Source organism: Drosophila sechellia, chromosome 3L (genome assembly GCF_004382195.2).
Source record: "Drosophila sechellia strain sech25 chromosome 3L, ASM438219v1, whole genome shotgun sequence".
NCBI classification, from domain to species: domain Eukaryota; kingdom Metazoa; phylum Arthropoda; class Insecta; order Diptera; family Drosophilidae; genus Drosophila; species Drosophila sechellia.
In genome coordinates this window covers 22,280,350-22,307,246 of record NC_045951.1, presented here as the reverse complement: position 1 = coordinate 22,307,246, position 26,897 = coordinate 22,280,350, and the positions used below count along the sequence as shown (strand labels likewise).

The 26,897-nt window shown below is 45.9% G+C and overlaps 9 protein-coding genes and 1 non-coding gene across 14 annotated transcripts; 6 read left to right on the top strand and 4 right to left on the bottom strand.

Annotated features, from left to right (window-relative positions):
• The first annotated feature begins 155 nt into the window (after positions 1-155).
• LOC6616608 lies at positions 156-5,228 on the top strand. 2 transcript variants are annotated; one of them, XM_032719547.1, is made up of 6 exons: positions 156-293; positions 909-992; positions 1,054-1,479; positions 1,541-2,466; positions 2,533-3,799; positions 4,260-5,228. In XM_032719547.1, exons 2-6 carry the CDS (start codon positions 935-937, stop codon positions 4,355-4,357), a joined length of 2,775 nt encoding a protein of 924 aa, XP_032575438.1. In that variant the 5' UTR covers positions 156-293; positions 909-934; the 3' UTR covers positions 4,358-5,228. The 2 variants fall into 2 exon arrangements, with proteins under 2 accessions (XP_032575438.1, XP_032575439.1); XM_032719548.1 differs by having other exon boundaries at positions 885-992.
• On the bottom strand, positions 5,219-6,727 carry LOC6616607 (tRNA (cytosine(72)-C(5))-methyltransferase NSUN6). The gene is made up of 2 exons (XM_002040928.2): positions 6,585-6,727; positions 5,219-6,496 (listed from the first exon to the last, which is right to left on the bottom strand). The coding sequence occupies exons 1-2, from the start codon at positions 6,648-6,650 to the stop codon at positions 5,240-5,242; spliced, it is 1,323 nt and encodes a 440-aa protein (XP_002040964.1). The 5' UTR covers positions 6,651-6,727; the 3' UTR covers positions 5,219-5,239.
• Positions 6,728-6,889: 162 nt separating this feature from the next.
• Positions 6,890-10,246, top strand: LOC6616605 (ADP-ribosylation factor 1). 2 transcript variants are annotated; one of them, XM_002040927.2, is made up of 5 exons: positions 6,890-7,009; positions 8,751-9,059; positions 9,123-9,232; positions 9,426-9,551; positions 9,651-10,246. In XM_002040927.2, the coding sequence occupies exons 2-5, from the start codon at positions 8,912-8,914 to the stop codon at positions 9,813-9,815; spliced, it is 549 nt and encodes a 182-aa protein (XP_002040963.1). In that variant the 5' UTR covers positions 6,890-7,009; positions 8,751-8,911; the 3' UTR covers positions 9,816-10,246. The 2 variants fall into 2 exon arrangements, with proteins under 2 accessions (XP_002040963.1, XP_032575440.1); XM_032719549.1 differs by lacking the exon at positions 6,890-7,009 and adding an exon at positions 7,377-7,471.
• LOC6616606 lies at positions 9,272-9,355 on the top strand. The gene has a single exon (XR_048650.2). It is a non-coding gene; the product is annotated as a small nucleolar RNA SNORD21 (small nucleolar RNA).
• A 403-nt stretch (positions 10,247-10,649) lies between the features above and the next one.
• LOC6616604 (ER membrane protein complex subunit 4) lies at positions 10,650-11,411 on the top strand. Its single transcript, XM_002040926.2, has 3 exons — positions 10,650-10,801; positions 10,858-10,987; positions 11,040-11,411. The coding sequence occupies exons 1-3, from the start codon at positions 10,746-10,748 to the stop codon at positions 11,352-11,354; spliced, it is 501 nt and encodes a 166-aa protein (XP_002040962.1). The 5' UTR covers positions 10,650-10,745; the 3' UTR covers positions 11,355-11,411.
• LOC6616603 lies at positions 11,352-13,319 on the bottom strand. 3 transcript variants are annotated; one of them, XM_032719550.1, is made up of 4 exons: positions 12,985-13,319; positions 12,000-12,053; positions 11,863-11,945; positions 11,352-11,494 (listed from the first exon to the last, which is right to left on the bottom strand). In XM_032719550.1, exons 1-4 carry the CDS (start codon positions 12,997-12,999, stop codon positions 11,431-11,433), a joined length of 216 nt encoding a protein of 71 aa, XP_032575441.1. In that variant the 5' UTR covers positions 13,000-13,319; the 3' UTR covers positions 11,352-11,430. The 3 variants fall into 3 exon arrangements, 2 of the variants coding, with proteins under 2 accessions (XP_032575441.1, XP_002040961.2); XM_002040925.2 differs by lacking the exon at positions 12,985-13,319 and adding an exon at positions 12,128-12,413; XR_004361884.1 differs by lacking the exon at positions 12,985-13,319 and adding an exon at positions 12,128-12,449 and having other exon boundaries at positions 11,355-11,494; positions 11,586-11,945.
• A 329-nt stretch (positions 13,320-13,648) lies between these two features.
• LOC6616602 (single-pass membrane and coiled-coil domain-containing protein 4 homolog) lies at positions 13,649-14,068 on the bottom strand. Its single transcript, XM_002040924.2, has one exon. It carries the CDS (start codon positions 13,928-13,930, stop codon positions 13,754-13,756), a length of 177 nt encoding a protein of 58 aa, XP_002040960.1. The 5' UTR covers positions 13,931-14,068; the 3' UTR covers positions 13,649-13,753.
• A 2,144-nt stretch (positions 14,069-16,212) lies between these two features.
• LOC6616601 lies at positions 16,213-17,010 on the bottom strand. Its single transcript, XM_002040923.2, has one exon. It carries the CDS (start codon positions 16,870-16,872, stop codon positions 16,414-16,416), a length of 459 nt encoding a protein of 152 aa, XP_002040959.1. The 5' UTR covers positions 16,873-17,010; the 3' UTR covers positions 16,213-16,413.
• Positions 17,011-21,182: 4,172 nt separating this feature from the next.
• On the top strand, positions 21,183-22,776 carry LOC6616600. Its single transcript, XM_002040922.2, has 3 exons — positions 21,183-21,526; positions 21,585-21,776; positions 21,825-22,776. Exons 1-3 carry the CDS (start codon positions 21,323-21,325, stop codon positions 22,509-22,511), a joined length of 1,083 nt encoding a protein of 360 aa, XP_002040958.1. The 5' UTR covers positions 21,183-21,322; the 3' UTR covers positions 22,512-22,776.
• LOC6616599 lies at positions 22,757-25,164 on the top strand. Its single transcript, XM_032718082.1, has 3 exons — positions 22,757-22,763; positions 23,892-24,384; positions 24,419-25,164. The coding sequence occupies exons 1-3, from the start codon at positions 22,757-22,759 to the stop codon at positions 24,813-24,815; spliced, it is 897 nt and encodes a 298-aa protein (XP_032573973.1). The 3' UTR covers positions 24,816-25,164.
• Positions 25,165-26,897: the final 1,733 nt, after the last annotated feature.

Here is a 26,897-nt window from a genome sequence, read left to right as displayed (position 1 = left end):
AAATTTACTGGACTGCAGTAAGTTTAAGGCTATTGGCAGACAATACACTCCAAGTTATATTGGGATTTATAAATATCCGCACAGAAGAGCATTCTAAGGTCCGCACAGCCGGAACCAAATCATCTCTGGACACTTTCCGTGCAGCCGATTTTCGCGTTTGGCATTCAGAGTTCGCGCGTACAACTGTTAGCAGCAGTAGAGCTGCTCGTGTTGAAAAATCGGGAGTCAGTTAAATTAAAATAACCGTTTGAAACAACTTTCAGTTTGATATTTATCCAAAATTGTTTGTGAAGGTGTGTACCAAAGTGTTCTGGAGAAATCTTTTAAATTAATGATATGTGAAATAGGCTTATTTGCAAACATATCTGGCCTATATCTAGTGCCTGCAAAGTTTTAGCGGGCAAAATGAAATTGTGAACTATGATATTATTTAAACGATATGTTATACTTTTTGTTTTAAATGAAAACAAATCGGATCGAACCATAGTGTTTTATTTATTTTATTTTTTAGCTGTGTTGGGCTACAAATGCATTTGTAACAGATAAGCTTAAGTTACTAATAAAGTCGCATTACGCATAGTTCGTGCTTTTCTGTGTTTTATTATATTATATATCTACGACAGTGCGGCAGCTCGTCCTTTATTAATGTACTTAGTGTTTTTTTTTCGGCTGCCTAAGCGCCGCTGCATTTTGCCCATTGCAGATGTACATATGCTTGAACTCACCATATCGGGCACACACCGCAGACAGCGACCGCTCGCGTTGCCACCTTGTTCAAGTTAGCCCAAACACACCACGGCACTGTACTTTTTCTTCGCCGTTTACCTATATTTTAAAATCAAGCAATAACAAATAATTAGACTTCATTCAACACTATTTTTAAGTCACACTTTAAATGCTCCCTACAGAGGTTTGGGCGCTGGAGTCGTGAATAATGTTGGCACAGGAGATTTCACCTACGGAAATCGGCAAACACGCAAACATTATAAGAGGTGAGTGGCTAAAAACAGTGGCGAATAAGTTTTATTGTTAATTTTGTGTTCTGCCCTGCAGCTGCCCAGGAGGAATTGGCAAACATGGACGTTCTTGTGTGCGGACGCTGTCTCCGGGCCTACAACTTCGTGGAAGAGTTTCAGGCCCATAAAGAGGATGCCTGCGAAAAGGAAAATGCAAATTTGAAGGAATCGCTCGACCCCAAGCCCACCATCTGGGCCTTCACACTATGGAAAGCTACTCAGCTGCACTCGCGCAAGGACGCGTCCGGCAACTCGTGGGCCTTGTACCAGCATTGGGTAAAACTGGACGATAGCGTCCGCGAGCCGTGGATTGTGGCTGGGAAGACCATACAGTCATTCGGCAAAATTGCACACGGACAACTCCAGGACATGCCTGTGCGAATCACAAAGACTGTGGTCAATCCAAACAATAACAACACATCAAATAGCAACAACAACAACTCGAGCGTCTCCCCTACCAGAAGTAATACAAAACATTTGAAATAATTGTCACACTTCTTATTAAACTATATTTAAATCAACAGAATCACCAACCGGTAAGCTGCCTACGTTAGCCAATCAACTAAAGGATACAGAAAACGAAAGACCCAAGTCCAAGCCGGGCACACCAACGCCTTCCTCAGTTCCCTCTGCCGGAGCCGTGAAGCCCAACAACCGCATAGCCATTAGGGTCGATTCCAAGACAGATCAGCGCACCGAAGAGCCAGTGGAGAAGATAGTCGCTAAGCGCTTTAATCCGCGCCGGAAGACTCACGAGTATTTGGTTAAGTGGGTTGATCGCTCGCATCATGAAAACACCTGGGAGGTGATGGCCAATCTCGAGCGTGTGCCATATTTTCTGCAGATGTTCGAAAAGCAATTGGCGCGCCAGAAACTCACTAGGGAGAAGGGTCTGGATGCTCTGAAGCGCATGCAGTCATCAGGGACAAACGCAAAGTCAGATACTGCCTCCCCACTCAGCCCACTTCCGACGTCGTCGCAAGTATCGCCATCTTCTCGGCCCTCGCGCACTTCCAAGACCAAGGCCATGGACGCCTTTAAGCAGTGGGTCAATGAAACCGTCGGCGGAGATGGATCCTCCTCGCCTTCCTCGGCAAACGAAGATGAATCCTCCACGGAACAGGAATGGCCACCGTCTTCAGGAGCGATCAAGCGAAAGCTGAACAATACAGACTCAAGCTTAGAGGGGAGCGGGGTAAACGACTCGATGGACCTAGAGGACCTTGAAGAGGATCTTCCATCCCACACCGTGAAACGTCTAAAAAACGGAGGAAGCTCCGTGCAGCTGAACAAGCCACGGATTCAGCCCACGGAAAAGCAGCAGACTAAAGTTAACGGCAATTCCACCTCGCCCTTAACGGAACAGAGAATGGGTGAAATCATCTATACTGAGGACAGCACGAGCTCTGGCATGTTTCGCAAGCCCGAGATGCCAAACACAATAAATTTGGTAATAACAAAGAATCCTATTTCTACGCAGCAGTCAATTGATAACAATGATCTTAATTCGTTGCAGAAAAAGGAGAAACCAGAGTGTCCCGTGCGGTACCTTTCGCGCTCCGAGGTGGGCAGCAGCACAAGAGGCGTTTTTCGGGTTGAAAGTTCCGAGGCGTCGGCACCCGTTTCGCCTGCACCCGTTCCGCAAAAAGTGATCCCCGCGCCGCCCACGGCAGGCATAGCCAAGCGTTTGCCAATGGCTCGACCTGCGCATTCGGGCGTTAACTCGCCCATCACTGTGGGCCAGCGACAACACGCGCTTCGCGCCCCCGGCCACGGCCCAGTAACAACAGCACTTCATCGCCGTCCTGCAGTGGGTGGTACATCCCATGTGCGCCAAAACTTGCAGCAGACGCCCGGACGGGCTCACCCGGGTGGTCGAGTCCTTGCACGGGCCGGTGTCGGAACTCCGCAACATCGCCAACAAGTACAAACTCCTCAGGGTGCCAAGGCAGTTACGCCAGAGCAAAAGATTTTACAGCTGTCAAAGTCAGGGGACTTGAAAGTTACGCGTAAAGTAGTGACCCGGGAGGAGTTGTTAGCTCAGCGCTCTGCCCAGGCACGCCAGCGACAGGCACTGTCGCAGCAGCAGTCCAGTCAACAACAGAAAGCGACTCCTGGCCGGCAAAGAATAACTTCCAAGCCAACAATCCAGCCAACGCCCCTGCAAATGGAACTGGAGGAGGAGATTAATCAGCACCAAGCTCAATTGTGTCCAATCACCGGCAAGCTTATTGGTCAGGAGGAGACCCAACTGCAAATGGAGCAGGAGCAGCAGCAGGAGCAACAACGAGAGCAGTTGGAAGCCGCGGCACAGGCCCTTTTGGGCAGCGATCAACAAGTTCTTACCAACGAGGACGGCTCGGCATTGCTGGTGCGGGGAGAAGACGGCACTGTTTACCAGGTAGCGGGAAAAAATGCGGAGGGACAAACTATTCTCGTTACGCAGGGCCCGGATGGAGAACAGCAATTTGCGTACGTGGCAGCCGCAGAGGGAGAAGACCAGGATGTTCTTTCTCTTGACCACGCAGTGGCCGAAGCCGTTCAGGCCGGGGAACAGGTTGAGTCTCACGGCGTCGGAGCAGCTACGGCGGACGGTGAACAGATTCTCGTATCCATGACAGAGGAGGAGTTGGCGCAACACCAGGTGCTTCAACAAGCGGAGGCTTCTGCCGCCGGAACCGGAACGCCACCCACAGCTCAGATCCATATCACGACCTCAGACAGCGATGGCACGGAATCCCAGATACCAGCGGAGGTGGTACAGGCAGATTTGCCTTCCCCGGGTAAGTCGTGTTTTTTCATAGGATTTGTAGGATATCAACAGTAAAGTTTGACAAGGCCAGACTCTTCTGTTGCTTTTATACCCCTTACTCGTAGATTAATAATAAAAGTACATAAAAGGTAGAAGGAAGCTTTTTCGACCATATAAAGTATATATTTCCAATATAAATCAGGATCAATAGACGAGCCGATCTAGCCATGTCCGTCTGTTTGTCTGTCGGTATGAACGTAGGGAACTGAGTAACTATAACAGCTAGAATTACTAAGTATGCATATTCCAGAGACGTTTGTTTCATACCCGAGGGGTATCTGATAGTCGATTAAATCGTCTATAGCATTTTCCTAGGTTTCCTCCTTGCAGATATATACATTGGGTAGCTTTATATAAAACGGAATTGCATTGAATATTATAACAATATTTGGGGATTAATCTTCAAAAACTAACTACTTGTTCTTTTCCAGGAGGTACACGTCGCGTTGTTTTGTTGCTTCAGGATGGCACCTTCATGATGACTGAGATGCACGAAGATCAGTTTAAGACGCTCAACATCCCAACGTAAAATCATGTTAATAGTATCAGTACATATAATTAGGCTTAGTTTTTAAGACTATAATATTGAAAGAACCTGACGTTGCTAGGTTCTTCCCATTTCCACTTTTGTTTGGTCCTAGCCAACCCACTCTCTTGGCCATGAGTATGCACCACCAATGACTGAGAGCCGTGTTTGCTACTAGTGAATATTATTCTGTCAAAAGCAAACCGGGAACCAGAACGCTAAATAATGCTGCGCCGGGGAAACAAAAGGCATCGTACGATGAAATAAATTATGCGAATACCTTATTTAAAACATTATTTTATCGTGGGAGGCAAGCAGTTCTACGATATTTATAACTGCAGCCAATGTGAGAGATTCCTTCATCGATGTTCTCATATTTTGTAATTTCCGAACGCACAAACAAAACATGCATTTATCGGCGTCCCATCAATGGTTGGTAATATTTTGGACTTGCTTTTAATTTACAACTCGTAAAATCATTAAGTAAATCTTTGTCGTAGAAAGATTTAAATTTCCCGAAAAGGAATAATTTTGCTTTTAAAATGAATCGTTAAATAACAATAACGGACTTAGATGTAAGTAAAATAACATTAGATATGAATTGTAAATTATTTAAGTTCTTTTAAACTAGAAAACGAAACGATAACATCATGTATCTCCGTAAAGATAGCACAAGCAAGCGGCTATGGGAGAGCAAAGCCTAAATGTTATCAGACTGCATTTTTCAAATGCTTTTCTAAGCGTAGGGTTGCAATTTTCTTGATCAATACAAGTAGCGTAGGTCTCACTTATATCACTCATAAGCCGGCTTACTTTTGCAAATCAAAACGAATATTTAAACTATTGAGCCCAATAAACAAAGAATTTCAGTGAAGTTTAATTTATTTATAACTCTTTCTGGAACTTCGCAATAAAAAAGCCCACCGTGTCTGCATTTGCTCCGCTTGGACCGAATCGCTGCAAGAGACGAGACTTAGATGCCTCGAAACCGGGAAGCGAAAGTCCGGGACCGCCCCAGCGTGGAGTGGCATCTGTTAGGCGCAGCTCGACAAATTTTCCCAGTGCCCAGGCCACAAGACATTCGCACTCATCCTCGGTGACGGTGCATGTGCTATATACAAGGATGCCGCCAGGACGAAGGAGCTGCACTGCCTGTTCAAAAAGTTGGCGCTGAATATGGGGATATGAGGACAGGACCTTGGCCTGTTTAATGCTGCAGGACAACTGGGGCCGGTTGCCCAGGCCACTGCAGGGTGCATCGAGCAGGATTCGGTCAAAGCTTTCACATGGAAACGGAGGCCCAGTGAATTCTCCAACGGGTGCAGGTGGAGCGTCCGGTGCCACTGCCTTAGTGGAGTTAAAAACATGCGCCGTAATGCATTTGTAGTGTCCCAATTTGGGCAGCATGCTGCGGACGCGACTGGCCGAATTGTCTAGGGCCACCACAGATCCCCGATCGCCCATCAACTCGGCTATGTGGCTCGTTTTGTTACCGGGAGCGGCACACATGTCCAGTATGCGCTCGAAGGGCTGCGGATCCAGGACACGGACGCACACAATAGAAGGCAGGTTCTGCAAAAGGCCGTCTTCGCTGCTTAGGTCCCCCAGCGAGGGCACTCCGCTGACGTTCGACTGCATTTCCACGGCCACTCCGGAGGCGGGCTTCTCCGCGTTGTTGAACAGCTGATACCGCTGCATCAACACCTTGCCTGTACCCAGGAAAACCTTATTCGGACTTTCGTACCGCTTGACTGTCCCGCGCTTGCATTTTCCATCCAGATCTGCGTAGACATTGACGAGTTCCTCCCGCTCAGTGTTTGACTCCATAGCTAGAACACCGGGGGCGTATATGTGGGCGCCTCGCAGTAGTGCAGCTCCGCAGTTAGTGTCAACCACTACCTCCTTCAGTTCGGAGTCGGCCACAGCTTTGGTGAGCTGTGAGTCCAGCGGATCAATGCACAACATCTCGGGTAGGTTTGGCAAGAAGTAAATCCTTGGAGATTTTACACCGTAACGAGCGGTGAGTTTTTCTTCTACCTTTTTCTGGAACGCGTCAACGGAACACCGAAGAGTGTTCACCCTGTAAGTGGTGACTTTGGGAGTAAGGCACAGCCATTCCAGCAGCGGAGCAAGTGCAGCCGACTTGACAAAACCAGGAATCAATAGTTAATCAAATTTGCAAGCCAATTTTTGTTGTAAATACGGAGTTGCCCACATGGAAAGTACATACATTCACTTTAAGGATATCGGCTTCCAGCAGCGGGTTCCCCAAAAATGGTGTTTTTGGGTAAAACATGTGAATATGATCGTTCTTTAACTTAGTTCAAATCACCTGGATAGTGAACTTTATCGATTCATCATTATCGCACAATCGATTAATCCAAATCGTTGGCAACTCTAGCCGAGGTGGTGGAGAAGAGACGTGGCAGCATTTCTAGAGTTTTCACCACGGGACTGCGCAGTATCGTCATCCCGCTCTAGCTCATGTGCTGCGCCCATCTCTATCGGCAACGTTTATGTTGGTGAGTTTGCAGTTTTTTCAACAGCAAGTGTATTCTCGGTCAAGTTTTATTTTGCTCTGTGATTTTAGACATTTCCAAGCAGAAGTTTTTAAAATTTCCGCTCCTACACGTGTGCATTTGATTCAATTAGTTGGTGCGTATGCGTTTTCAGTCGAAATAGGGGGTGGTATGTCATTGCAGAGATACTTTTCTTGATTTTAAGAACTTCCGCAGTAATGTAGATGTTTGTGTGAGTGTTTAGTGTGGGCTATCCACGCACACTCGCGCAACGTACGCGGCTGTGGTGAATAGTGGAAGTATTAGTATTGGAAGCCGCACGAACTTATCGTCGGTGCTTTGTTTATAGCATTATCGTATCAGGAGACAAGGATAAGCTCTCCTTTAATCAAATAACATAACTAAATTATATAATTGGTAAAAATATACCAACTCTGCTCGACAGACAACAGTGACTTGTGCTCATCGACTATCGGTAGCGGATGCTATCGATACATTTCTCCCCATTATCTTTCTATTCGCAATTCGGTGTGTGGTGTGTTTAGCAGCAGAGAAAATTCAATCAAAGAAAAGTCGACAAAAAAAGGCAGAATAATCGGTAAATGGACGTGTAAAGTGTCACTGAACTGAAAGGATCTCAGTTAAAAGAAGCCCAAGTAACTTTGCACCGATCCTGTATTCTTGTAAAAACAAGGGACGGCGGCCGCCGCATTTCACCAACCCATAAGAAAAAGGCGTACGTCACTCACACAGACGCAGGCAACCACGTATAAAGTTCAAAGTTGTCTGATCCCGATCCGAAACCCAACCAAAAGTGGGCTTCGTTGCGAAATGTCTGGACATGGGGCGTGGACTGACAAAGCGTTCATCTTCGAGCAGTGACGTCTTCCGCCTGGAGCTCTATTTAAGCTGGCATTAAAGGCAGCAAAGGCAGGGCGGCTCAACGCAGTTGGCAACCCTGGCGCCTGCGGGTGTATGCGTGAGTGTGCGGTGGTGGGCTGCCTCGCTTCCCTCAGCGCTAAATTAAAAGCTGCTACGTGTAGTTTTCGATTTCGGCTGCTTCCAAGCCAACTATCGTCAGCTGGCATCAGCATCTTCTCAGTAACGAGGAGCACCTATCTTTGCGCACTACCGGTAGGGAGAAGTCTCTGGGGTGTTAGTTCCCTATAAAAGCAAAAATATCCGATTGCTGTCAAACGAAAGGTTTCCGTATGTTTCGCTGGCAACCTTTTTTCTGGTTTCGCTGGCTCATTGCGTTCCTCGATGTTAACATGAATTGCTCAGCCATCGGTTGCAGGGCTCAAAAGGCGGCATCGGTGACTCAGCGCAGAGTTCGGGAGCTTCCCCTCCGCCCAGCAAGTGTGCCGAAAACTGCAAGTTACCTGGCCTTATCATTCACGCACTTCTCAGCCCGCACGTTTCTTGCGTACTCGGTGTAAAGTGGGCGGAGGAAGTTGGAAGGGAGGCGCTGAGCGCCGACAGCCGTCATGGTTCTATACTAAAAATCGATATCTTATCAGCCAGCCGCTAGCGGGGCAAACACCAAAAGCAAGCGACTCGTGTTTCATACATCCTCCCTTTCGCGTTATATTTAAGTGTGGAATTAATTACATAAACAAATTTCCTGATTTTCGCACACTGACACATTGAAGACGTCTTCATTACAATAAACCAAAACGAATTTCGTTATTGATTAGGCTCTTCCGGTTTTTGATGACTCAGAGGGGCTATGAGCCATTCAACACGTAAGAGCGATCTGGTTGAACACAAGTGAATCAAACACCAGAGGAGCTTCGGCGCACCCGTCCTTTGAGTTACCTCCTCCCAGCCTCGAAAAATTCCCGACTACAATTCTCAATTTTTTGGACTCTTCACAGATTCTCCCAGTCCATGCACACAAGTCCGCAGTTTGCATATTCTGATCGGTATTGCAACTCGGATTTGAACTTGTCATAATTCCAGCCAGCAGACAGAGAGCAGGCCAACCAGAGATCCAACTTCCTACGACTACCGAGCATCCGAAAGACAAACAGCAGCCATGGGAAACGTATTCGCGAACTTGTTCAAAGGCCTATTCGGCAAAAAGGAAATGAGGATATTGATGGTCGGTTTGGATGCCGCTGGTAAAACCACAATTCTGTACAAACTCAAATTAGGCGAAATTGTTACAACGATACCTACCATTGGTAAGTATTATTAGCACCTTTAATGTATCTTTTCCATGTCTAATATCTTATGGTTCCCCCTAGGTTTCAATGTGGAGACTGTAGAATACAAGAATATTAGCTTTACAGTGTGGGATGTGGGTGGCCAAGACAAAATTCGTCCCCTGTGGAGGCACTACTTCCAGAATACACAAGTAAGTGTGATTTCAGCTTTCCCCCAGATTCCAGAAAATTCTACATGATGTTAACAGCTTGTAATGATTATGCATTGTGATTATTCAAGTTTATTTTGTTTCAAGACGGGACTGACTATATTATCTTAGAGATCTAACTTCTACGATTCAAGTCAGGACAATTGGAGTAAAGTTTTCATCTGAATCGTTTCAGGGTCTTATCTTCGTCGTGGACAGCAATGACCGTGAGCGTATCGGGGAGGCGAGAGAGGAGCTGATGCGCATGCTGGCAGAGGACGAGCTGAGGGATGCAGTCTTACTAATCTTCGCAAACAAACAGGTAGGTCCAAGCAAAGGTTGTCGTTACCAGCAGCCAGTTGTTCGGTCCTTATATTCTCATACTAATATTGCACCTCGCTCTTTTCTGGGATCATTTTAGGATCTGCCAAATGCAATGAACGCGGCCGAAATCACCGACAAGCTCGGCTTGCACTCACTCAGAAACCGCAACTGGTACATCCAGGCGACGTGTGCAACTAGCGGCGATGGGCTCTACGAGGGACTCGACTGGCTGTCCAACCAACTGAAGAACGCTAATCGCTAATTAAACACTAAAATTAAAGCAACAATATGAATACAACTAACTCTGATTTCAAGCGAGCCGAAGCAGTTAACCAGCAACCAGAACCATAGCAAGAGCGGCTGAAGGACATCCAACATCCAGCGGTAAACGGTGGAAATCGACATCAGCAGGAATTTTCACAAAACAGCAGCAGCGGCACCAAGACCAACAACAAGAGCAGCAGATCTTCGCATAACTTAAAGGGCTCCTCATGTCCGTATTTCCAAACAAGAAACTGAAATTGTTTATTGAATTGCAAAAACATAACCTTTCAAGCAGCATATAAAGAACGCTATAATATAATTTAAATTCGTATACATAATTATTGGATGTTTAAAAGCAAAACGAGTAAAAGAAAAGCCCAACCAATCACACAAGAAAGGAAACTATAGTATATGGTATAAAAATGTCTTTTTTAAGTTATTTTTGTCCTCTCCCTCCCCCTCATCAAAATATATATTTCTTTTTAATTTTATAAATATAAAAGTAATATTAATGAGAAAAAACTGTAATTGTAATTGCTCTTTAAAAATACAACAAATACCATTTTAATTTTTAACCCTTTTGTTTCTTGTTGTCGCTTGGTCACGCAAAATCCATTAAAACTCACGCATATATATAAGACCATATTAAAAAGGAACGTACTACTTTAAAGGTAATTTGAAATAAAATTTAAATATTAATGAAAACTACTGCGCTGCTCAATTTTTGCATATGCGTTTCAAAAAGTCCGCGTGAAATCGTATCTGCCTATCGATACCGTGGTGCCATTCACGTCAGTTGTCTATCGAATTGTCCACACTACACTAATTTCGGAAATTAACGTTGAACAACACTCATCGACCAATTGTCGGAAAAAATCGTCATTTTATTTTGTAAATTGGCAAAAGATTAAAGAAAAGAAAGCACAACATGTCTGCCAAGCAAAACTCAAAGAAGTTCAAGTGGGCGCTGGACTTTAACGTGAGGTAAGTATTGCTAGCGCGGTGACAGAAGTTCTTACCACTTTTGGTTTTTCCTGCAGCAAAAATGCTGATATTCCTTCGCCGCTGGGCTACAATCCATCTGCCTTGGTGAACCAGAGCGAAGTGGTGCGCGACCAGCGCCTGGTCATCAAGAAGTCGTGGGACCTTGCCCTGGGACCTCTTAAGAACGTGAGTAGCAGACCTTTGGAAAGACCCGTGGCTAACTTTTGGATTCCCTCAGATTCCCATGAACCTATTCATCATGTACATGTCAGGAAACTCGATTTCCATTTTTCCCATCATGATGGTCGGCATGATGCTGATCCGGCCTATCAAGGCTATCTTCACCACCCAGGTGACATCCAAAATGGCGGAGGGGGCCCAGGGAACTGGCCAGCGCATCGTCTACTTCCTGGGAAACCTAGCAAACGTGGCCCTGGCCCTCTACAAGTGCCACAGCATGGGGCTCCTGCCCACCCACGCCTCCGATTGGTTGGCATTTGTCCAGCCTCAGACACGACTGGAATATTACGGCGGAGGAGTTTCGTTTGTCTAGTTTTACACATATAGATTCTCTTTATTTGATCATAGATAAATTTGTTTAAACTAAAAATGTGGTTTTATTCCGCCAGTCAGTCGTCTAGTATCTTCTTGGCCTCCTTTTTGATGTCATCCACCAGTTTTTCACCGGGCGATCTGTTAATGAAAATTGTAAAATAATTAAGATACATGATGATCATAGCATATGACATGATCTTAATTAAGCTTGATTTCGACATGGCTGCACCTGGCAAGTAGTTTTTATTGAGAACAGCGATCATTTAACCACAATGGAAGGAAATCATCACGACTTCATACGCTTTTTTTCAGCACTTCGTCCTATTTTCAGAATTTGTAAAACAAGTGCGTGGAAAGCTCAATATAAGATATCGCAAAAAAAACCAGGTTTAGTTGACAAATTTGGGCTTATAAAATTTTTACAATTTTAATAACAAAGGTCTCTCTATGACTTTGAATTTAGTGAAGGTAACGTTATCCTTGTACAAAACTACCAAGGCTGTTACTTGTTCTTGGTTTGATCCATTAGTTCTTTGAGTTTCTCGTTGAAGCGCTGGACCAATTTCTGGGGATCATCCACTCGGGGAACCTAAAGAAAACTACAGTATTAGGAGCAAGATCGAAAATGGGTTAGGAGTCTTACCTCATAGTTCTGTGAGACATAGATTCCCGTATAAACCCCCGCGCCAAAAGTTAACTGGAATGGAGAAAGAAGGATTATTAGAGTGGGTCGTGAAAATCTGCCTGAAGAAGCCAATTTCGCATGCTGACCGTGGAGAAACATATCACTCGCTTGAAAGTCCAAAAGCGTTTTTTGGGACAACATGGCGAGGGCGGGCGAACTTCCGGTGGGCAAGTTTTCGCAGAGCGACTCTGCCCGCCAGTTTTGAGCCTCAAAACCTGCGCCCCAAGTCCAAGCAGTTTCATTTTAGCTTCCAGTCAATATAAACGATCAATTTAGTGAGGCCTGTGTTGTTTTTCAAAGAGTCCGAATCTTTTTACTCATGACTTGAGCGGTCGTGGTTAACATAATTTCCAACGACTAGGTGATTTTTTTATTTTTGTGGATATTTAAGTTTGTGAGGCCTTATATAACCATGAACCAAAAGTCACTTATGTATGTATATATTCAACCAGGGAGCAAACACGGGGAAGTAAGCTAAAATTGAACCAATTTTGGAATCTTTTTAACTGGTGCACTTTCTACCGTTTTACCAAAAACACTAGAATATTATTCTAGTGCCTTTAGCTTTACCAATTGACTTTTGCTTTATCTGATCAAGAATATTTTGAATGTTGATGGTGCTTAACATTTTAATACTATTTTCTTACTCGTTGAAGTAAGACATTGCAATGTCTGGATCACAGTGCCTTGGGACGGTATTTTCAAAAGTATTTTACTTTGTCATTTATTTAAACAAATAGTTGGCTTGGTTTTGACCCCGTAGATAACACATTTCCCCACTGTGCAGGTGCGCGTCATCGCCGCAAAAAGCAATACCAGCACAAAAGCAACAACAAAGTTTTATCTCGTCTCTGATATGCATACCGTAGGATACTTTTGTGAGTGCAGTACTTTTCAGGTGTGAACCATAAACGTAAAAACATCAGGAAACCGGAAAACTTACCAGAAACTTGAGCATTGTGGAATAGCTGAAGGAGCCTTTGTCACCCGCCAGCGTGAGAGTCTTAGCAAATGTGAGAGAATGTGAAAAAGAAACGTCAAACGACGCTGCTTCGGCGCTTCGGCGCTTCGGCGGCAGCTGCTCGGAATCTGAAAACAGCTGACTGGCCCACTGCGATTTGTGTGTGTGTGGTTAGGTAATCGTGTTTGGCTGACTCCGATAACTATGGAGTTACTGCCTTTCGAGCACTGAACTTTTACTTCAATTTATGTAGTTATTATATTATGTATGAACAATTATTAGTTTGCGGTCACCGACGGCGAGCTCCTCGGTGGACGGGCGTAGGTGAAACTAAAACAAGGGCAACGCAATTAAAAGCTGAATGCGAAACGGCCAAAAATAAAACATGTTCGTGGATGCCGCATTCTCTAATATACATGTGTACATATGTATGGACATATTTACATATTGAAGTGCCTCTGATACGGTTTTTACCGTTTCCTAGTGCTTTTTTTAAGTCAACCGCCAAATCGCTAGACGGTTTTCAACACTACCAACGCCCGTAAGTCAAATACATTTAGTCTCCAAATCCCAAATTCCCAAGAACTGAACTTGGACGGCAGGGTGTTGTTCGTGTCATGGAAGATTCACTTTATGTAAAACATGATTTTTGGATGGACGAACTGCGATTTAATTGTACTATTAAAGCTATGTGTCTTTACAACGATTGAATTGCATTGCCCACGACTATCAACTACATTTTATGACTACATTAGGCCAAGACAGCGGGGCGGGTCTTCAGGTAGACGAACAGCACCAGGAAGACCGCCAAAACGCCGAGCGCCGGCAGCACCACGGTGCGGATCTTGGCCTGGCTCTCCAGGTTGTCCAGTTTGCGCTCCTTCTTCTGTTTGCGCGTCTCCTTCACCTTTCCCTTCAGCTGGCGCATCCTTATCACTGATAGTTTTTGCGATAGTTCCTTTAATCTGGTGACGTGTGAGACGCGTCGGAATGTGTGTGCGTGGAGCAACAAAACAGAGAGCTGGCTCTTCTATCGTTCAACAAGTTGTTTCTGGGCCAAAGAAGAAGAAGAAACGTTCGACTGGGTTGGCTAATAGCAGGCAGCTTTTGACTGTCGACAGTGTTGCTTATTATATCATGCAGTTTTTAGTCGGGTTACTCCGATGACACATCCAGGTGACTAGTGTTGAACAACGCTTTTGGGACGGAAGCGCGCGTTTAAAAACGACAACATGATTAAAGCACGTATTTCATAAGTTAGAAACCCATTAATTAACCAGGGGCTGTATTCGTCTCCATGTGTGGTAAATGTTGAACATAAAACAGTTATACATAACTCCTTTGCCAGTCAATTGGAAAAGAAATACTTTATGCGAAACTAAATATAAATAAATACGACCGTACGAGAGAGAGACTGTACGAGAATCTAGTCAGATGTAATGTAAATTGTAGTCAAAATATTTAAATGTTTTTCTATCTTCAGGGGTATTTTTTTTATACCAAGTATCGAAAATTCGAAAGAGTGCCTTGCTCTAGTAATTGATAGTTTTCTATGATTCACAAGTTCTGAACTCACATATTAAGTTCGTAGCTCTTCAGGCGGCACAAGCCGTTGCGATCGGGACAGAGTGGACCGCGTGGCAATTTTGCTTTGTATTGGCAGTAAGCGTGCTCCCCCACACGACCGCTGGCATGGCGCTGAGGAAGAACCTAACCCATATTTTCCCCCAACTGGCCTGCCGCCCCTTTAAGCCCTTTAACTGCGCCCGAGGCCGCCGAAACAAGATACGCCAGCAACTGTTGCACCTTCACCTCTGAATGCGATTTCGAAAATGTTTGAGCAGTTCGCAATGCCCCCAGGGGTCGGGTCTCTGCCGCGCAGTCACTGCTCGGGCTTCTGCCGCGAGTGCTGGACACTATGGACATTGTGGACACCGGACGTGCTGGACTCGCTGGCCACTGCACACCTGATGAAGCAATAACAATGCAGACCGCTGGCCGGCAACCGTGGCCGAGTGGCCAATCAGTCGGGACGCACTGCCAAGTTTGTGCATTGGTAATGAAGCCTGGCTAGCCAACGCACATTTCGGCATCTAATTTTGCCCATTACCATAAACGGCAACCCGATCAGTTTGGACACGGATTATTGTCAACTATTTAGCCGGCCCCTAAAGGCCTAGACCTGCCAGCCCGGGCGAGTCCTCACGTTGCACACAGATTGGCCTCAATGCGCACGCGGCTGTCCGAAAGTCGTGTTCCCGGGCCAGGTCCAATCTGAGTTTCCTGGTTCTGGCCAGCGCTTACACGACCATCATACACGGCCTGTTCGTTAGTTCGCTGGCCAGCTATGTGTGATGGCCAGGCCGCTGATTGGCCAGGCCGTCGTCCGTCCGCCCGGTCCACCTGTCCGTCCTTGGGGCCGGGAGACCAACTCTTAGCTAAACCCCTTGTTTTGATTGCCAAGTCGTAAAATGATGGATTACCGAGATGGGATTTATTTCTTGTTACGGTCATAATAGATTATCGCTGCTCACTCATTGTCAGAGCTGCCCCTCCCGAGCCTCCTCTGCCTAAACGTCCTACCGTTCGGCCAGCAGCCAGAATTGCTGTCGTCGGAGGATTTGGCGCTTTGATGGAGCATGCTTCGTCGACTGGCCTCCGATCGCACCATGCGAATGATCAAAGGAACAATTAAACGCAAGTACCTCTGGCAACTAGGAAGTAATTTGAGCGGTAGCAAGTCCTCTCTTACAAACTAGGATCGAAATTAAAATGTAATATGCAGAATACGAATACGAATTTACTCATTCCATGCCACTCATATGTTGAAAGTTTTCTGAAATATACCGCTATATTTGATGCGAATTTCGAACTAGACATTGAGCAGGATATTTATTTCTCGAATGTGGCAACACTAGCTAATCAGCCGACATATGTAATTCAAAATATAACCACCAAAATATAAGTAACGAAATGGGAAAAACATCAATAAAGGGCATTCAGATGCTTTCGTAAGCAGTTAGCTGTTTTATTTGGGCCCAAATAACAAAAACTAGGTCGAATATATTCTTGATCAAGATTGTAGATTCTGTTATTCAACTGAAACACATATCAACGGGGTATGTTACACTTGGAAAAATAAAATTTGGTTGGCGTATCGATAGATTTTGCCAAGAGAAATGCACCAATAAATAAGAAATTGAAATTGAATTGTTCTGACACAAACTGAATCTTCTCGTTCTTATAATTTCAGATATTTCGACGTTCATACGGACGGAGTACATATATGTAGAATGGGATTACTGTATGTGTGGAACAGGCCAGGCTTAACAATATAAGTTATCTAAGTTAATTTATATTTGTATCTGTAGTTGTATCTGTATCTGTATCTGCACCTGTATCTGTTCATGTCTATCCAAAATAGGCTTGGTAGTACTGCGGCGCAGCTACATATGGCGCCGCCTGCTGTGGGCCCCTGATGAACTTGGCGAAAGTTGATGGCTGGACGAATCCCACGGCTCCGGCCGGATAGTATGCGATGGTGGGCGTTACCGGTAATGCTGGCCTTGGAGCAGGAACTAGGCGTGGCACAGGAACTGTCTTGGGTTGGGTCAGCTCCACCTCCTCGGCGGCGTCGTCGAGATCCTCCTGCGCTTCACTGTTGGCCACAAGACGAGCGGATTTCGGTTGCTGGGCGGTTGCCGGGAGGCCAAACTTTCTAGAGGGCTTAAAGCCGGCTGCTGGATACAGGGCCGATTTCTGCTGCTCCGCTGGGCGAAGACGCTGCGTGGCCACGCCCACATCTGCCCGCGCGAGACTGAGGAGAAGCAAACCGGCGAGAAGACAGACAACCGTCGAGCTGAGCGCCATTGCGATGAATATGTGGCGCTGGGGCGGCGGGGCCCAATTTTATACAAACTGCTTAAGATTCGGATAGTGCGTCCCACCGAAAACCATGTTGACATTGACCCGAAAAGCAAAGCAAAGGCCGAAGCTCAAATCAATCAGCTAATGCACCTTTGGAGCAGTGCACTTGGCGCTCCATCAATATGCAGCCACTGTTCTAATGCTCGAGGGATTGCGGTCATTTCGAGTGCCCAGTGGTCAGTAACCAGGTGATTATGCAGATGCAGGTGGTAGCAGTTCAGTCACGTCCGCGCGCGACACCGTAAATTAAGCCATCTGCTCCGGCGTGCGGATGGGATGGGGCATTTGACTTCGCTCCGTGCGGTCTGCCGCTGGAAAATTGTTTTAGATCGCTTGGTCCGGCCCGCCAGGCAGTGGGGCACTTGTCCGGATCACCGCACGCTAATCAATACAAAGCGCCTTCATTTGGTCCCATGGCAGGAGTACACTCCTCCGGACCACGTCGCATAAATTCGCCATAAGTTAGACTCTCCACCGGCGAACGGCGATGAAAAATGCCCCATAAATCCCCGCAAAATGGCTGCTGCTGGCTGCTCGAGTTGTCTAGCCCAATATTTACAGCAATTTCAATAAAAATGCAGCAGCTAATTGATGTAATTAATTTATTAAATTACATTTGCCACTTTTTGCCGCCGCCTGCTGCCTGAATGGTTGCCTGCCGGTTTCTCGATCTCCGTGCCCATCCCGACGCCGTCCACGTCCACGTCCGCGTCCCGACTCAACGGGAGGCATCCACAAATGGACAGAAGTCGGTAGTTAGTTGGCAGTCAGTTTATGGGCCAGAGAAACTACGTTTGGTGCGAGCAAACGAGAGATGTGGCGCTATTAGCATGTGCTGGCCATCTGCGGTCGGGAGGCTTCTGGCGAAGCCGGGTAAACTGTACTTCGTTTCGATTAACGTTGTGCCATTGTTAATTGGCGAAACTCGCAACCCATCGGCAGCCCGAAATTGCTTTTCCAGAGCATTTCCATGCGTCATCCCAGCCACGATGGCCATCGATGGGTGCGAATTTGTGGTAAATTCCAAGCTGGCTCGCCTGCCTGGGAAGGTGGTCCCAGCCGCATACATCCGGGATCATATGCTGAATGGGAACGCCGTCGAATCCCCCGATTTACATAATTCATATAACTGCGTGCAATGCTATTATATATTTGGCCAAAAACTTTTCCAGTGATCCAATATATTTCAGTCAATAAGAAAAATGTTTGAAAAGCTTTTCGCGGAAATCCAGCAGATTTCACAAACTGGTCGTCATATTTCAAGGCAATCGGAGGCCACTTCAGCGTCACGCATGCTCCTGTGTCCCCCAGCTTCAGATTCAGTCTGCTGCCCAGGCTCATCCCCATCCTCATCTCATCTCCATCTCCATCTCCATCTCCATTCCCATTTGTGTGGATGCTGCAGCTCTGAATTGATGCGCCCGGTGCACTCACAATTAATATTCGGCCTGGCCGAGCAGATGGCACCTGGGAGCAAGGAGCTGGAAGCTGGTAGCCGGGCCAGAGATTTCTCTAATGCCCGCCCGGTTTTCAGGCGCTATCACTTGATTTATTTTCCTTTTTAGTGTCTTTTATTTTATGATTTATGCAGCCAGCATGCGAGCGGAGCACTCGGGGTGTAGTTTTGTGCCCTGCACTGTGCGGCACTGAGCTCGAGGCGATCATCCAATCGCACCACAGCGCCGGCTGCCTGCACTTGGGCTGCCCGTCACGTTCCTGGCCGACGACGATCTGCTGACTCAGGATGCCCATCTCCCCGCCAGTGGCCAAGTAGGCAAGTGGACAAGTGGCAGAAATAGACAAAGGCGGCGTTAACGACAATTGCGCACTAATTATCGCCTCATGCGATGCACAGGGGATCGGGACCTGGATCGGGACATTCCTGGCGGGCGTGAATTGAATTCCCTGCATGACGGCCGCGACGAGGCCGATGGAGATGAATGGTCTGCTCGAGGATTGCCACCTGTCCGCTGTTCGATCCATCGCGATGGCCACTGGTAACTACTTCATTTGGAAGCGAATGCCTTCGCGCTGCAGTCGGCCGGGTCGCGGTTTGATTTATGGCGCTGGAAATTAAAGTTGCGCACACTTCTGCGTGAGTTGCAGGAATGCAGCCCGCTCATTAGCCGGACAATGCGTTGCTATTTGGGTTAGGTACTGGGATATTTGCCCGTCATGGTTGCCAACGACGCTGGCCAACGCGGAAGCGCTGTGCTAGGATAATTGCATTGGCCCAGGTCGATCCCATCCAGCAACCATTCAAAATCGTTGTCAATAGAGCCAGAGTGCCAGAATCCAAAGCATAGGCAAATGGCACGGCGTAAGGTGTCAGTCATCACCACTGACAACTATCAGTGGAGAAGACCACACAAGTCCGAGCTCCGATTCCAAACCCGATCACTAATAGGGACCCGTCTGCGGAAACAATCTTGGAGCACGCATCTTTTCAATTAGCCAACATGCAACCGGTGGTGGCTCGGAATTCTAAGGTAAATGCATGTAAGTGGCTTACTAACTGGATTCCCCACACGCCAAAGCCCCAGATTGGATTATGGGATTAGCTCCAATGCAAATCAGCTGCCATTCCGATTTGCGCACCACTGGTGTGCCTTTCTGGGAGGACCCACTGGGTTGGGCCAGCTCTAATTAGCCACTTGCCAGAAGATCAATGAAGCTTTGTCTTGGCCACGTGTCCGTCGTCGGTGGTGTGTTAACTGGAGTGTGCCACCATCCCGGCGCTTTGTATTTTGAAACCCTAGGCAGGATTCGGGCGCCATTGTCACCGCCTTCGTTCCCTTTTTCCGGTTGGTGCCACATCATTTGCATTTGGCTGTAGTGGCTACTCAACAGCGCGTGGATCTGTTTGGTGTCGGCTGCAGTTGCTCTTTTCAGTCCATGCCGCCAACTCCCACTTTACATATGTGCAGCAGATCCAAAACTCAAGAGGCGTAGGCGTCACTAGAATCCGCATGCTTAAGGGTTAAGTGATCCTAATCAGGAGAGTACTTCCTGCTACCTGTTATGTACGAATCTTGTATACCCTTTTATATACCCTCAATTAAAAAATATATAAACTATATAAGATTAAGATAATAATAAAATATTTCCATGGTTACATTTTATAATTGATTAGGTCTCGTATGCATTTGTTCTGAAAGGGCTATGCGTTCTATGCTTTAAATGCTTGCGATTTTTTGAAGCAAAGTCTATTAGCTTCGACCAACCAAGATTCTTCACATCAGGTCAAGTGTTCGGGGTTTCCATGAAATTCAGTTGCATGGGAAATGTACGCTAGGACTTTCCACAAAATAATTTCTCCTTGCGGCATTAGATTGGCAGGTTCATGACACCACGTGGGCAACACAGCAACACTTGGCGACAGCGAGACAACATCGGGTTTTGGCCAAGTTGGTGCAACGGCAACAGGTTGCTGCTGTGCCCGATATCAAATTTCAAGTTCGGTTGGCCAATTGGCGTTCGAAACGAAAAAGAGTGAAGAGAAAGAGATGCCAAATAAAAAGAAACGCCTTGTTGAAAAGCCAAGCTGAGAGTCTAAAGAAGGCGGTGAAACTAAACGTTTGCAGTCTGCAGAACACATATGTTTCTCATTTGAGTTTTAATTTGTATTCCAACACTAAACATTCTTAAGGGAACTTATCTCTAAAACCGAAAGAGCGGGAGATAGATTCTGGAACAGAGTTGGGTTGGAACGCAGGAGAACTCAGGAGATTTGTAACAAAGAACAATGTTTTATGCTTTCGAAAATGGCATATTTCCCCTTTTTGTAAGATTCGGTCAATAAATGGAAGTATTGTTTTGTAGCTTTGACCTGTTAGTAAGAATATCTTTTCTTCTTGTTCATTTGTAGGATATAGGTTACACCTCAGCAAAGACTGTTGCATGCCACATAAGAGACGTTTTCATCAGAGCAAACCATCACATGGGAGGTTGCCGGCAAGTGGCACTTATCATTTATAAAGAAGAACGGCAGGGCAGCAAACGCAGCGAACTTAATGGACTGTAATTACGCCTGGCAGTTGAACTGGGAGCTGGAGTTGCTTGTCTGCCGAACGCTATAGAAAATGAAGACCTAAATTTGCGTGTGCGAAATTTACGACGTGTTTACGATGCCTCAAATTATTGGTTGCACTAATGCGTTACAAAAACGCGAAGTTAATTTCCGCTCTCTGTGCTCCAGGACTGGTTATCACGATCTCAGCCCCGGGGTGGCACCCCTTTCTACTTCAATGAAAGAAAGGAAGGAGACTCTGAGTCGACTGTCAGAGCAAAAGATTTCGAGTCAAGTATTTCAGCAGGAATTAACATATTTAAAATTTGCAGTGATAGGTTTCTACTTATCCAAGCATTGGTTATTTTGGAAATTTTCGGTTAAATGGAACTGGAACGGGAACTGCCCACCGACGATGCCTCCGTGGAGTTGGATGTGCCCGATCCGTGGGGTGATGTGAGATCGTCTGATAGCCAGCTTACCCTGAAGCAGAGTGAGAGCCAGGAGACGATAAGACCATCTGGGTATGAGTTAGCTGATCCATCCGAGCTTAGCTCGTACGACATTCACCTGGGTCTTCTAGTAGAGGTTAGTAGAGTATGGCCACCACGGACGCTCGGTAGTTAATAAAAGTCTTTCCCCGCAGAAGGGTTTAATTGACATTAACTCATTGGACAAGTCCTCGAACGAGGACCCTACAGACTATGCGGACTATCGGGGTCTTTTGTCCATGTCGGCGGATCGTGGTGGAATTGCTGAGATAGTCAAAGAAATGCGAAACGAATTCATGTACAAGCTGACCTCCAAGGCTAAGAGCTTCAAAGAAATCCTGATTAAGGTAAGAGTTTCTGGCAGCCTTTCATATTCCTCAATGCTTCGCTTTCAGAAAGGCTTAATGGAGCCAAAGGACGAAAATCCTGTTATGCAGAATGATGACTCCAAGAAGAAAGCAAAGCCCGAAGACGAGTCTCAGATTCCCGATCGTAAGAACAGCGCGGGAAAATCTAAAAATACATCTCTGGGCGAAGGCGACATCAGACGAAATGGTGAAATCGCCCTGCTCATCAATGAAATCAATCAGTTCACTTCTGGCATGGAGAAAGATCCGGACACTGCGGACTGGGCTCATTTCCGGGCCAACCTGCTGAAGATACATAAGTACTATGTGAGTGCCAATGAGCCGGAAGAAAGAGGCCGAGAACAACCAAACAGCCAAATCGGCGCTGTCGGCGTTTCAGAACCATCAGAAGACGTCAGCGAACCGATGGAAGACCTCAGCAGTCGGGCCCAGAACCTCCGTAAAAATATCCGGGGTCTCGAGTGCAAGATGCTTACCCTGGACCACTCCGTTGATATCTTTAGCGACAAGTTCAATCGTAGCCTGGTCACTAAAGAGCACGTGGAGCGGGAAATGGTGGCGATTGCACTGGTGCGCGATAAGATCGGACGACGTCTAAATCAGATGGAAGAGGAATTTCGCAGGGCCAGGGAGGATTTATTTGATCGGGGCAGGAACCCAAAAAACCAAAGCTATATTGCTTCTTCAATGAATAATCCTGATTGTGGAGCTTGATTGATATGGTTTTTATGATAGTTGGCTATTGATTATTGCCATTAAATAGGACTAAAAACTTTTCGGAGTAATACTAATAATTATTATTTAAATACATAACTTTCCGACCTGATAAGCATTTGGTATGTGAAATTAATTAGTTTCAAAGAGGCCAATAACATACAATTTATAGCCATTCCTTGTATAACAGAATATGAAAAAGCAGCAAATTGTATATACCGACAACTTTTTTAATGACAATAATAATGGAGCGTACTGAAATGTATTCAATTTAAGTTTTGACTATTATTAAAAAACAAGGAACTCTATAGTCAATTTTCTCGACTTGTTATTAGCTCGAGGGAGTACCATTTCAACATTTGTTTGGCATAGCGATAGAAGCTGACACAAAAATAATAAAACGCCCTAAAACCGCCCAAAACTGACATGCCCACATATTTTTTTTGATTTTTTGCTTAATTAGTAGTGTAAATATCTATGGATTTGACAAAAAACTTTTTTGCCACGCCCACTATAACTTCCTAAAGCCGCCAACCAGGTCACGTGCACACTGTAAATTTTTAAAAAATTTTTCTCATTTTATTCCCCAATATGTACCGATATACTATAAAAATGATGAAATTTCGCGTTCGCATTCACACTAGCAGAGTAACGGGTATCTGATAGTCGGGGGACTCGACTAAAGTATTCTCTCTTTTGTTTACCGACGCGAGTTATATTATGTGAGCTTTCGAAAAGAAAATTTTAATTTAAAAAATTACTAGTATAAAAATTAGTAAATAGGCAAATTTATATTAAATTTAGTATTAAAAGAGAGTTTTGTAAAAATATTGTTCGCAAAGTGGCCGAACAACCCTCAATAAGTAATGTACATAACGTTACAAGTGCTATGAATACATTTTGTTTTGATTACCAAAATGGAATATTTGAAAATCCTTCTAATAAGCGTCTAATCGATTCGGAATATTGTAATATGATTAGTAATGACCTGGAACGAGTCGCTTTCCTATTCGCATGTCTCCATTTCCCTAGCACTTCATCAACATGATTAACCAACATAACTCAAATCTATTTTTTGTAGGTATTTTTAACAAATGTACTTAGGAAGTCGTTTCCTTTAATCGTTAGGTGCTACAGTAGGCTCTGTTTTTAAGTTCAGTTCCAAATTCCGTCCGTTAAGTAATTCCTACACCTTACACTTTTTCGAGACAAGGAGGCTGCTGCTGGGGAGTCCTTCCGGAATGTCCTTCTTATTACGCTGCCCTTTATGACGTAGTTCACAGTCGCCTTGCATTTATCGTCCATAATGTGGCGCATGCGCACCCACAACTTTGTGCGAGACATCCTAGTTTCAGAGGGTCCTCCGACGCTAACGCCGAGGTTTTACATCTTGCCCGAGGGAAACAGGTGTCACCTGGAAAATGAGGAAAATCGGCAGCGAGGAGTATGCCAGTACCGGCGGCATATTAAGGCAGCTGGAGCAGACTGCTTTGCTGTCAGGACGGAGCGAGTCAATGACCTGGCTGACGCCGTCCAACTGTCTGCCGATCTGGAGTCGGCGGCTGGGCCGCAACGTGGAGGGTTGCCAGAGGCACTGCGACGCTACTCGGAGCCAGAACTTCGACGTGGAGCTGACGGGACGACTGTGGTCGCTGTGGGGCGGACTGCATCCGAGGGCTCCTTGGTTCGACGGGAAGGTGCGTGGGCGTCAAACGCTCGGCTGCTGCGTGGTGGCCTGTTGTGTGGCCAGTACATTCCGCCACCTTGGCGAGTGGAGCGGAAAGCTGCTGGACGCCATCGTGGTTAACGGAGACCGCTACTACCGCGCGAGCGTGGAGCAGAGCCAGCGTTGGGACCTTCATCTGGGTGTGGACGACATGTGCAGCGAGTGCGAGTTCCAGGACCTGCGATACCTGGTGCAACTTGAGCTGGTGGCCTTCGGGCACGTCTATAGTTCCCCAGCCAGCACCTGAGCACATGAGCTTGCTAGAGGGCCTCAACTACTTCTTCACGCGCTTTCAGTTTGGCGTCCTGGAGTGCCAGGAGCGTCGCTTCTCCTTCGGGCACAGCTCCAGCCGCGATGGTGGCTACTTCCTGTTCGACTGTTCCGCGTGGGACGATCCCCTATTCCCGGACGACATGGGCGCCTCCTACGTGCTGCTGGCCAAGCAGCTGCAGATGCTACTCTACTGCGTGGTGGTCACGCTCAATGTGCGGCGCCGAAATGTCGAGTTCCGCCTTTACAACGTGGACGAGGCCCGATTGCCCGGTGATGCCCGAAAATGCATTGAAGGCGAACCTTAGTTATCTGACCCATTCGAAAGTTCGTCAGGACACCAGTATTCGAATTCGGGCTACCTTAAGCATTACTTTTACTACAATCGATTTAATTAAGCCCTGCTCATTTTGTAGTAATAGCGAGCTTACGGAATAAGGTTTCGAAGGGGACCTCCGGCAACTCAAGAGATTTCTCCACGCCCCACTGTGTGTGCCCAAGCAGCCAACTGACTCAGAAAACCAGTTCCGTTTCAAAACCAAAACAAAGGAGTTTCTCGTTCTCTTTTTGCCAGTCGCGGAAAGTTAAAAATAAAACACAAATAATAAATAAAAGTAAAACCTGTCCACTACGCAAATATGCAAAACATTGCACGGAAACTGAATCAGGCTGAGAAGTACGAGAGCGAAAATAAACAAAAACAAGCAAATAAGGCAGGAATGGAACGAACTGCGGTGAGGCCAAATAAAACAAAACTGCATTCCGAAAACTCAGTCAAATGCAAAAACGCCAGTGAGGCGGCGCGCAGCACGAGACAACTCAGAACTTCTAAAAAGGGCAGCCCAACCAAGTTGAGTAGCAGAGTGAGCGAAAATCGAGCAAAACGAAATCCGGTTTCGTTTTCAACCAGCGCAGAACGGAGCGGCTCGGAAGAGGGAATGGGTGCGGGGTCGGGATCGGGATCGGGGCGTCCCTTTGTTGTGCAGCCTTTACTATGTGTGTATTTATTGCTTCGTTTTGCTTTCCGCAGATGCGGAAAATGCAGGGGAGTGGGAGTGGCAGTGGGAGTGGGAAGCAAAATCCGACTGCCAGGATGGATTGCCCGGGAGACGAACTTGAAATTTAGATTTCGAGAGCAGCCGCCAGCGATGCAGGCGTCGCAGCCGCAGCGCAGTGGGCAGTGGGCAGCGAAGAGCGCAATTCGGGGAGCTCTCTCCTGCAGGTATGCGCCCTGCAGAAGTGTTGGTGAGAGCAGGAGAGTGTGGGCTTGGAGAGTATTATCGATTTTCGTTGCTTTTCGTGCTGGCACAAAATCGCATGCGATTTCTCTGCTCTTAGTGTAAGAACTCGTGGATGCCTTGACACACCGATACTAAGAAGTTTTCATTGAAAACGTACTAATCACAAATCATCTAAATGGGAATTGTTTCCCTATCGAAACTGAAATGTATGAAAGCCACAGTCATAACTTCAAACTGCAAGCAATTGCCAAGCGACCAAAGTTCGAGGTCATTGCATCGTGGAACATTGCTCTTCCCTGCTCGTCTAAAAAAGAGCCAAGCACAAATTAGCAAACAAAGTAGATGGCTAAATGGCTAAAAAGTGAAATCCGTAAATTCAAACTAGAGCCAAATGAGAGCAGCAGCAAAAAACCAATGCTAACTGTTGCGGGTAATGCAGTGGAGTGGGGGAGTGGGAGGAGGAGACCAGAATTAACAAAAAGGCGACTCACAGTCAGAAAAAAGGTTCAGCTAGAACCAGAAGATAAAAGATCTTAAACAAGGATTTTGAGAGATTCTTACTAATTTAGAGAGCGAAAGATATCGATGCTATAATGCAAACAAGAGGAAATGTGATAGAGATTTGGGCTTAGAGGTATATTTGATCCATATTTAATTTAATAACAAGAATACTTAAGAATCTGCGCCTAGAGGTACATTTTAAATAGCTTGCTAAATTTAAATAAATAAACAGCTTTGAATTATAGTCTCGTATGCAATACTGTCAATATTGTGAATAAAAATTTTTCAGGAATCAATTTTTAAATACTAAAAAAAAGAGGAATGGGTATCTGTTGGAATCTAAGAAAGACATTTTAAAATTTGTTGGCAAATCGATAGAAACGACTAAATAATACGTCTGCGTAGCAGTTTTGAGCGGTTTGTGGGCGTTTGAGTGGGTGTGGCAACGTTCTGATGGATAAATGGGCGGGTAGAGGGATTATTAGCTCGGCTAGAGAACTCGGCTCATGCTTTATAGGGTCAGAAACGATTCCTTATACCATGTACATACTTATTAATGAATCTAGCTTAAACTACAAGAAATGAGTGATGATTTTTGAAATGTTTGTTTGTACTGTAATTTTAATTTCCGTGTACATCTAAAATTGA

Coding starts and splice junctions, on each gene's coding strand:
- LOC6616608 (XM_032719547.1), top strand. CDS start 935: ATGTTGGCACAGGAGATTTCACCTACGGAAATCGGCAAACACGCAAAC. Junction 2,467..2,532: donor TGCCAAACACAATAAATTTG/GTAATAACAAAG, acceptor AATTCGTTGCAG/AAAAAGGAGAAACCAGAGTG. Junction 3,800..4,259: donor GGCAGATTTGCCTTCCCCGG/GTAAGTCGTGTT, acceptor GTTCTTTTCCAG/GAGGTACACGTCGCGTTGTT.
- LOC6616607 (XM_002040928.2), bottom strand. CDS start 6,650: ATGTTTTACCCAAAAACACCATTTTTGGGGAACCCGCTGCTGGAAGCC. Junction 6,497..6,584: donor CCGATATCCTTAAAGTGAAT/GTATGTACTTTC, acceptor GGTTTTGTCAAG/TCGGCTGCACTTGCTCCGCT.
- LOC6616605 (XM_002040927.2), top strand. CDS start 8,912: ATGGGAAACGTATTCGCGAACTTGTTCAAAGGCCTATTCGGCAAAAAG. Junction 9,233..9,425: donor ACTACTTCCAGAATACACAA/GTAAGTGTGATT, acceptor GAATCGTTTCAG/GGTCTTATCTTCGTCGTGGA. Junction 9,552..9,650: donor TAATCTTCGCAAACAAACAG/GTAGGTCCAAGC, acceptor GGATCATTTTAG/GATCTGCCAAATGCAATGAA.
- LOC6616604 (XM_002040926.2), top strand. CDS start 10,746: ATGTCTGCCAAGCAAAACTCAAAGAAGTTCAAGTGGGCGCTGGACTTT. Junction 10,802..10,857: donor GCGCTGGACTTTAACGTGAG/GTAAGTATTGCT, acceptor TTTTTCCTGCAG/CAAAAATGCTGATATTCCTT. Junction 10,988..11,039: donor CCCTGGGACCTCTTAAGAAC/GTGAGTAGCAGA, acceptor GGATTCCCTCAG/ATTCCCATGAACCTATTCAT.
- LOC6616603 (XM_002040925.2), bottom strand. CDS start 12,283: ATGAAACTGCTTGGACTTGGGGCGCAGGTTTTGAGGCTCAAAACTGGC. Junction 12,054..12,127: donor GAGTGATATGTTTCTCCACG/GTCAGCATGCGA, acceptor TCTCCATTCCAG/TTAACTTTTGGCGCGGGGGT. Junction 11,946..11,999: donor ATGTCTCACAGAACTATGAG/GTAAGACTCCTA, acceptor AGTTTTCTTTAG/GTTCCCCGAGTGGATGATCC.
- LOC6616602 (XM_002040924.2), bottom strand. CDS start 13,930: ATGCGCCAGCTGAAGGGAAAGGTGAAGGAGACGCGCAAACAGAAGAAG.
- LOC6616601 (XM_002040923.2), bottom strand. CDS start 16,872: ATGGCGCTCAGCTCGACGGTTGTCTGTCTTCTCGCCGGTTTGCTTCTC.
- LOC6616600 (XM_002040922.2), top strand. CDS start 21,323: ATGGAACTGGAACGGGAACTGCCCACCGACGATGCCTCCGTGGAGTTG. Junction 21,527..21,584: donor ACCTGGGTCTTCTAGTAGAG/GTTAGTAGAGTA, acceptor CTTTCCCCGCAG/AAGGGTTTAATTGACATTAA. Junction 21,777..21,824: donor TCAAAGAAATCCTGATTAAG/GTAAGAGTTTCT, acceptor CTTCGCTTTCAG/AAAGGCTTAATGGAGCCAAA.
- LOC6616599 (XM_032718082.1), top strand. Junction 24,385..24,418: donor GACCTTCATCTGGGTGTGGA/CGACATGTGCAG, acceptor TTCCAGGACCTG/CGATACCTGGTGCAACTTGA.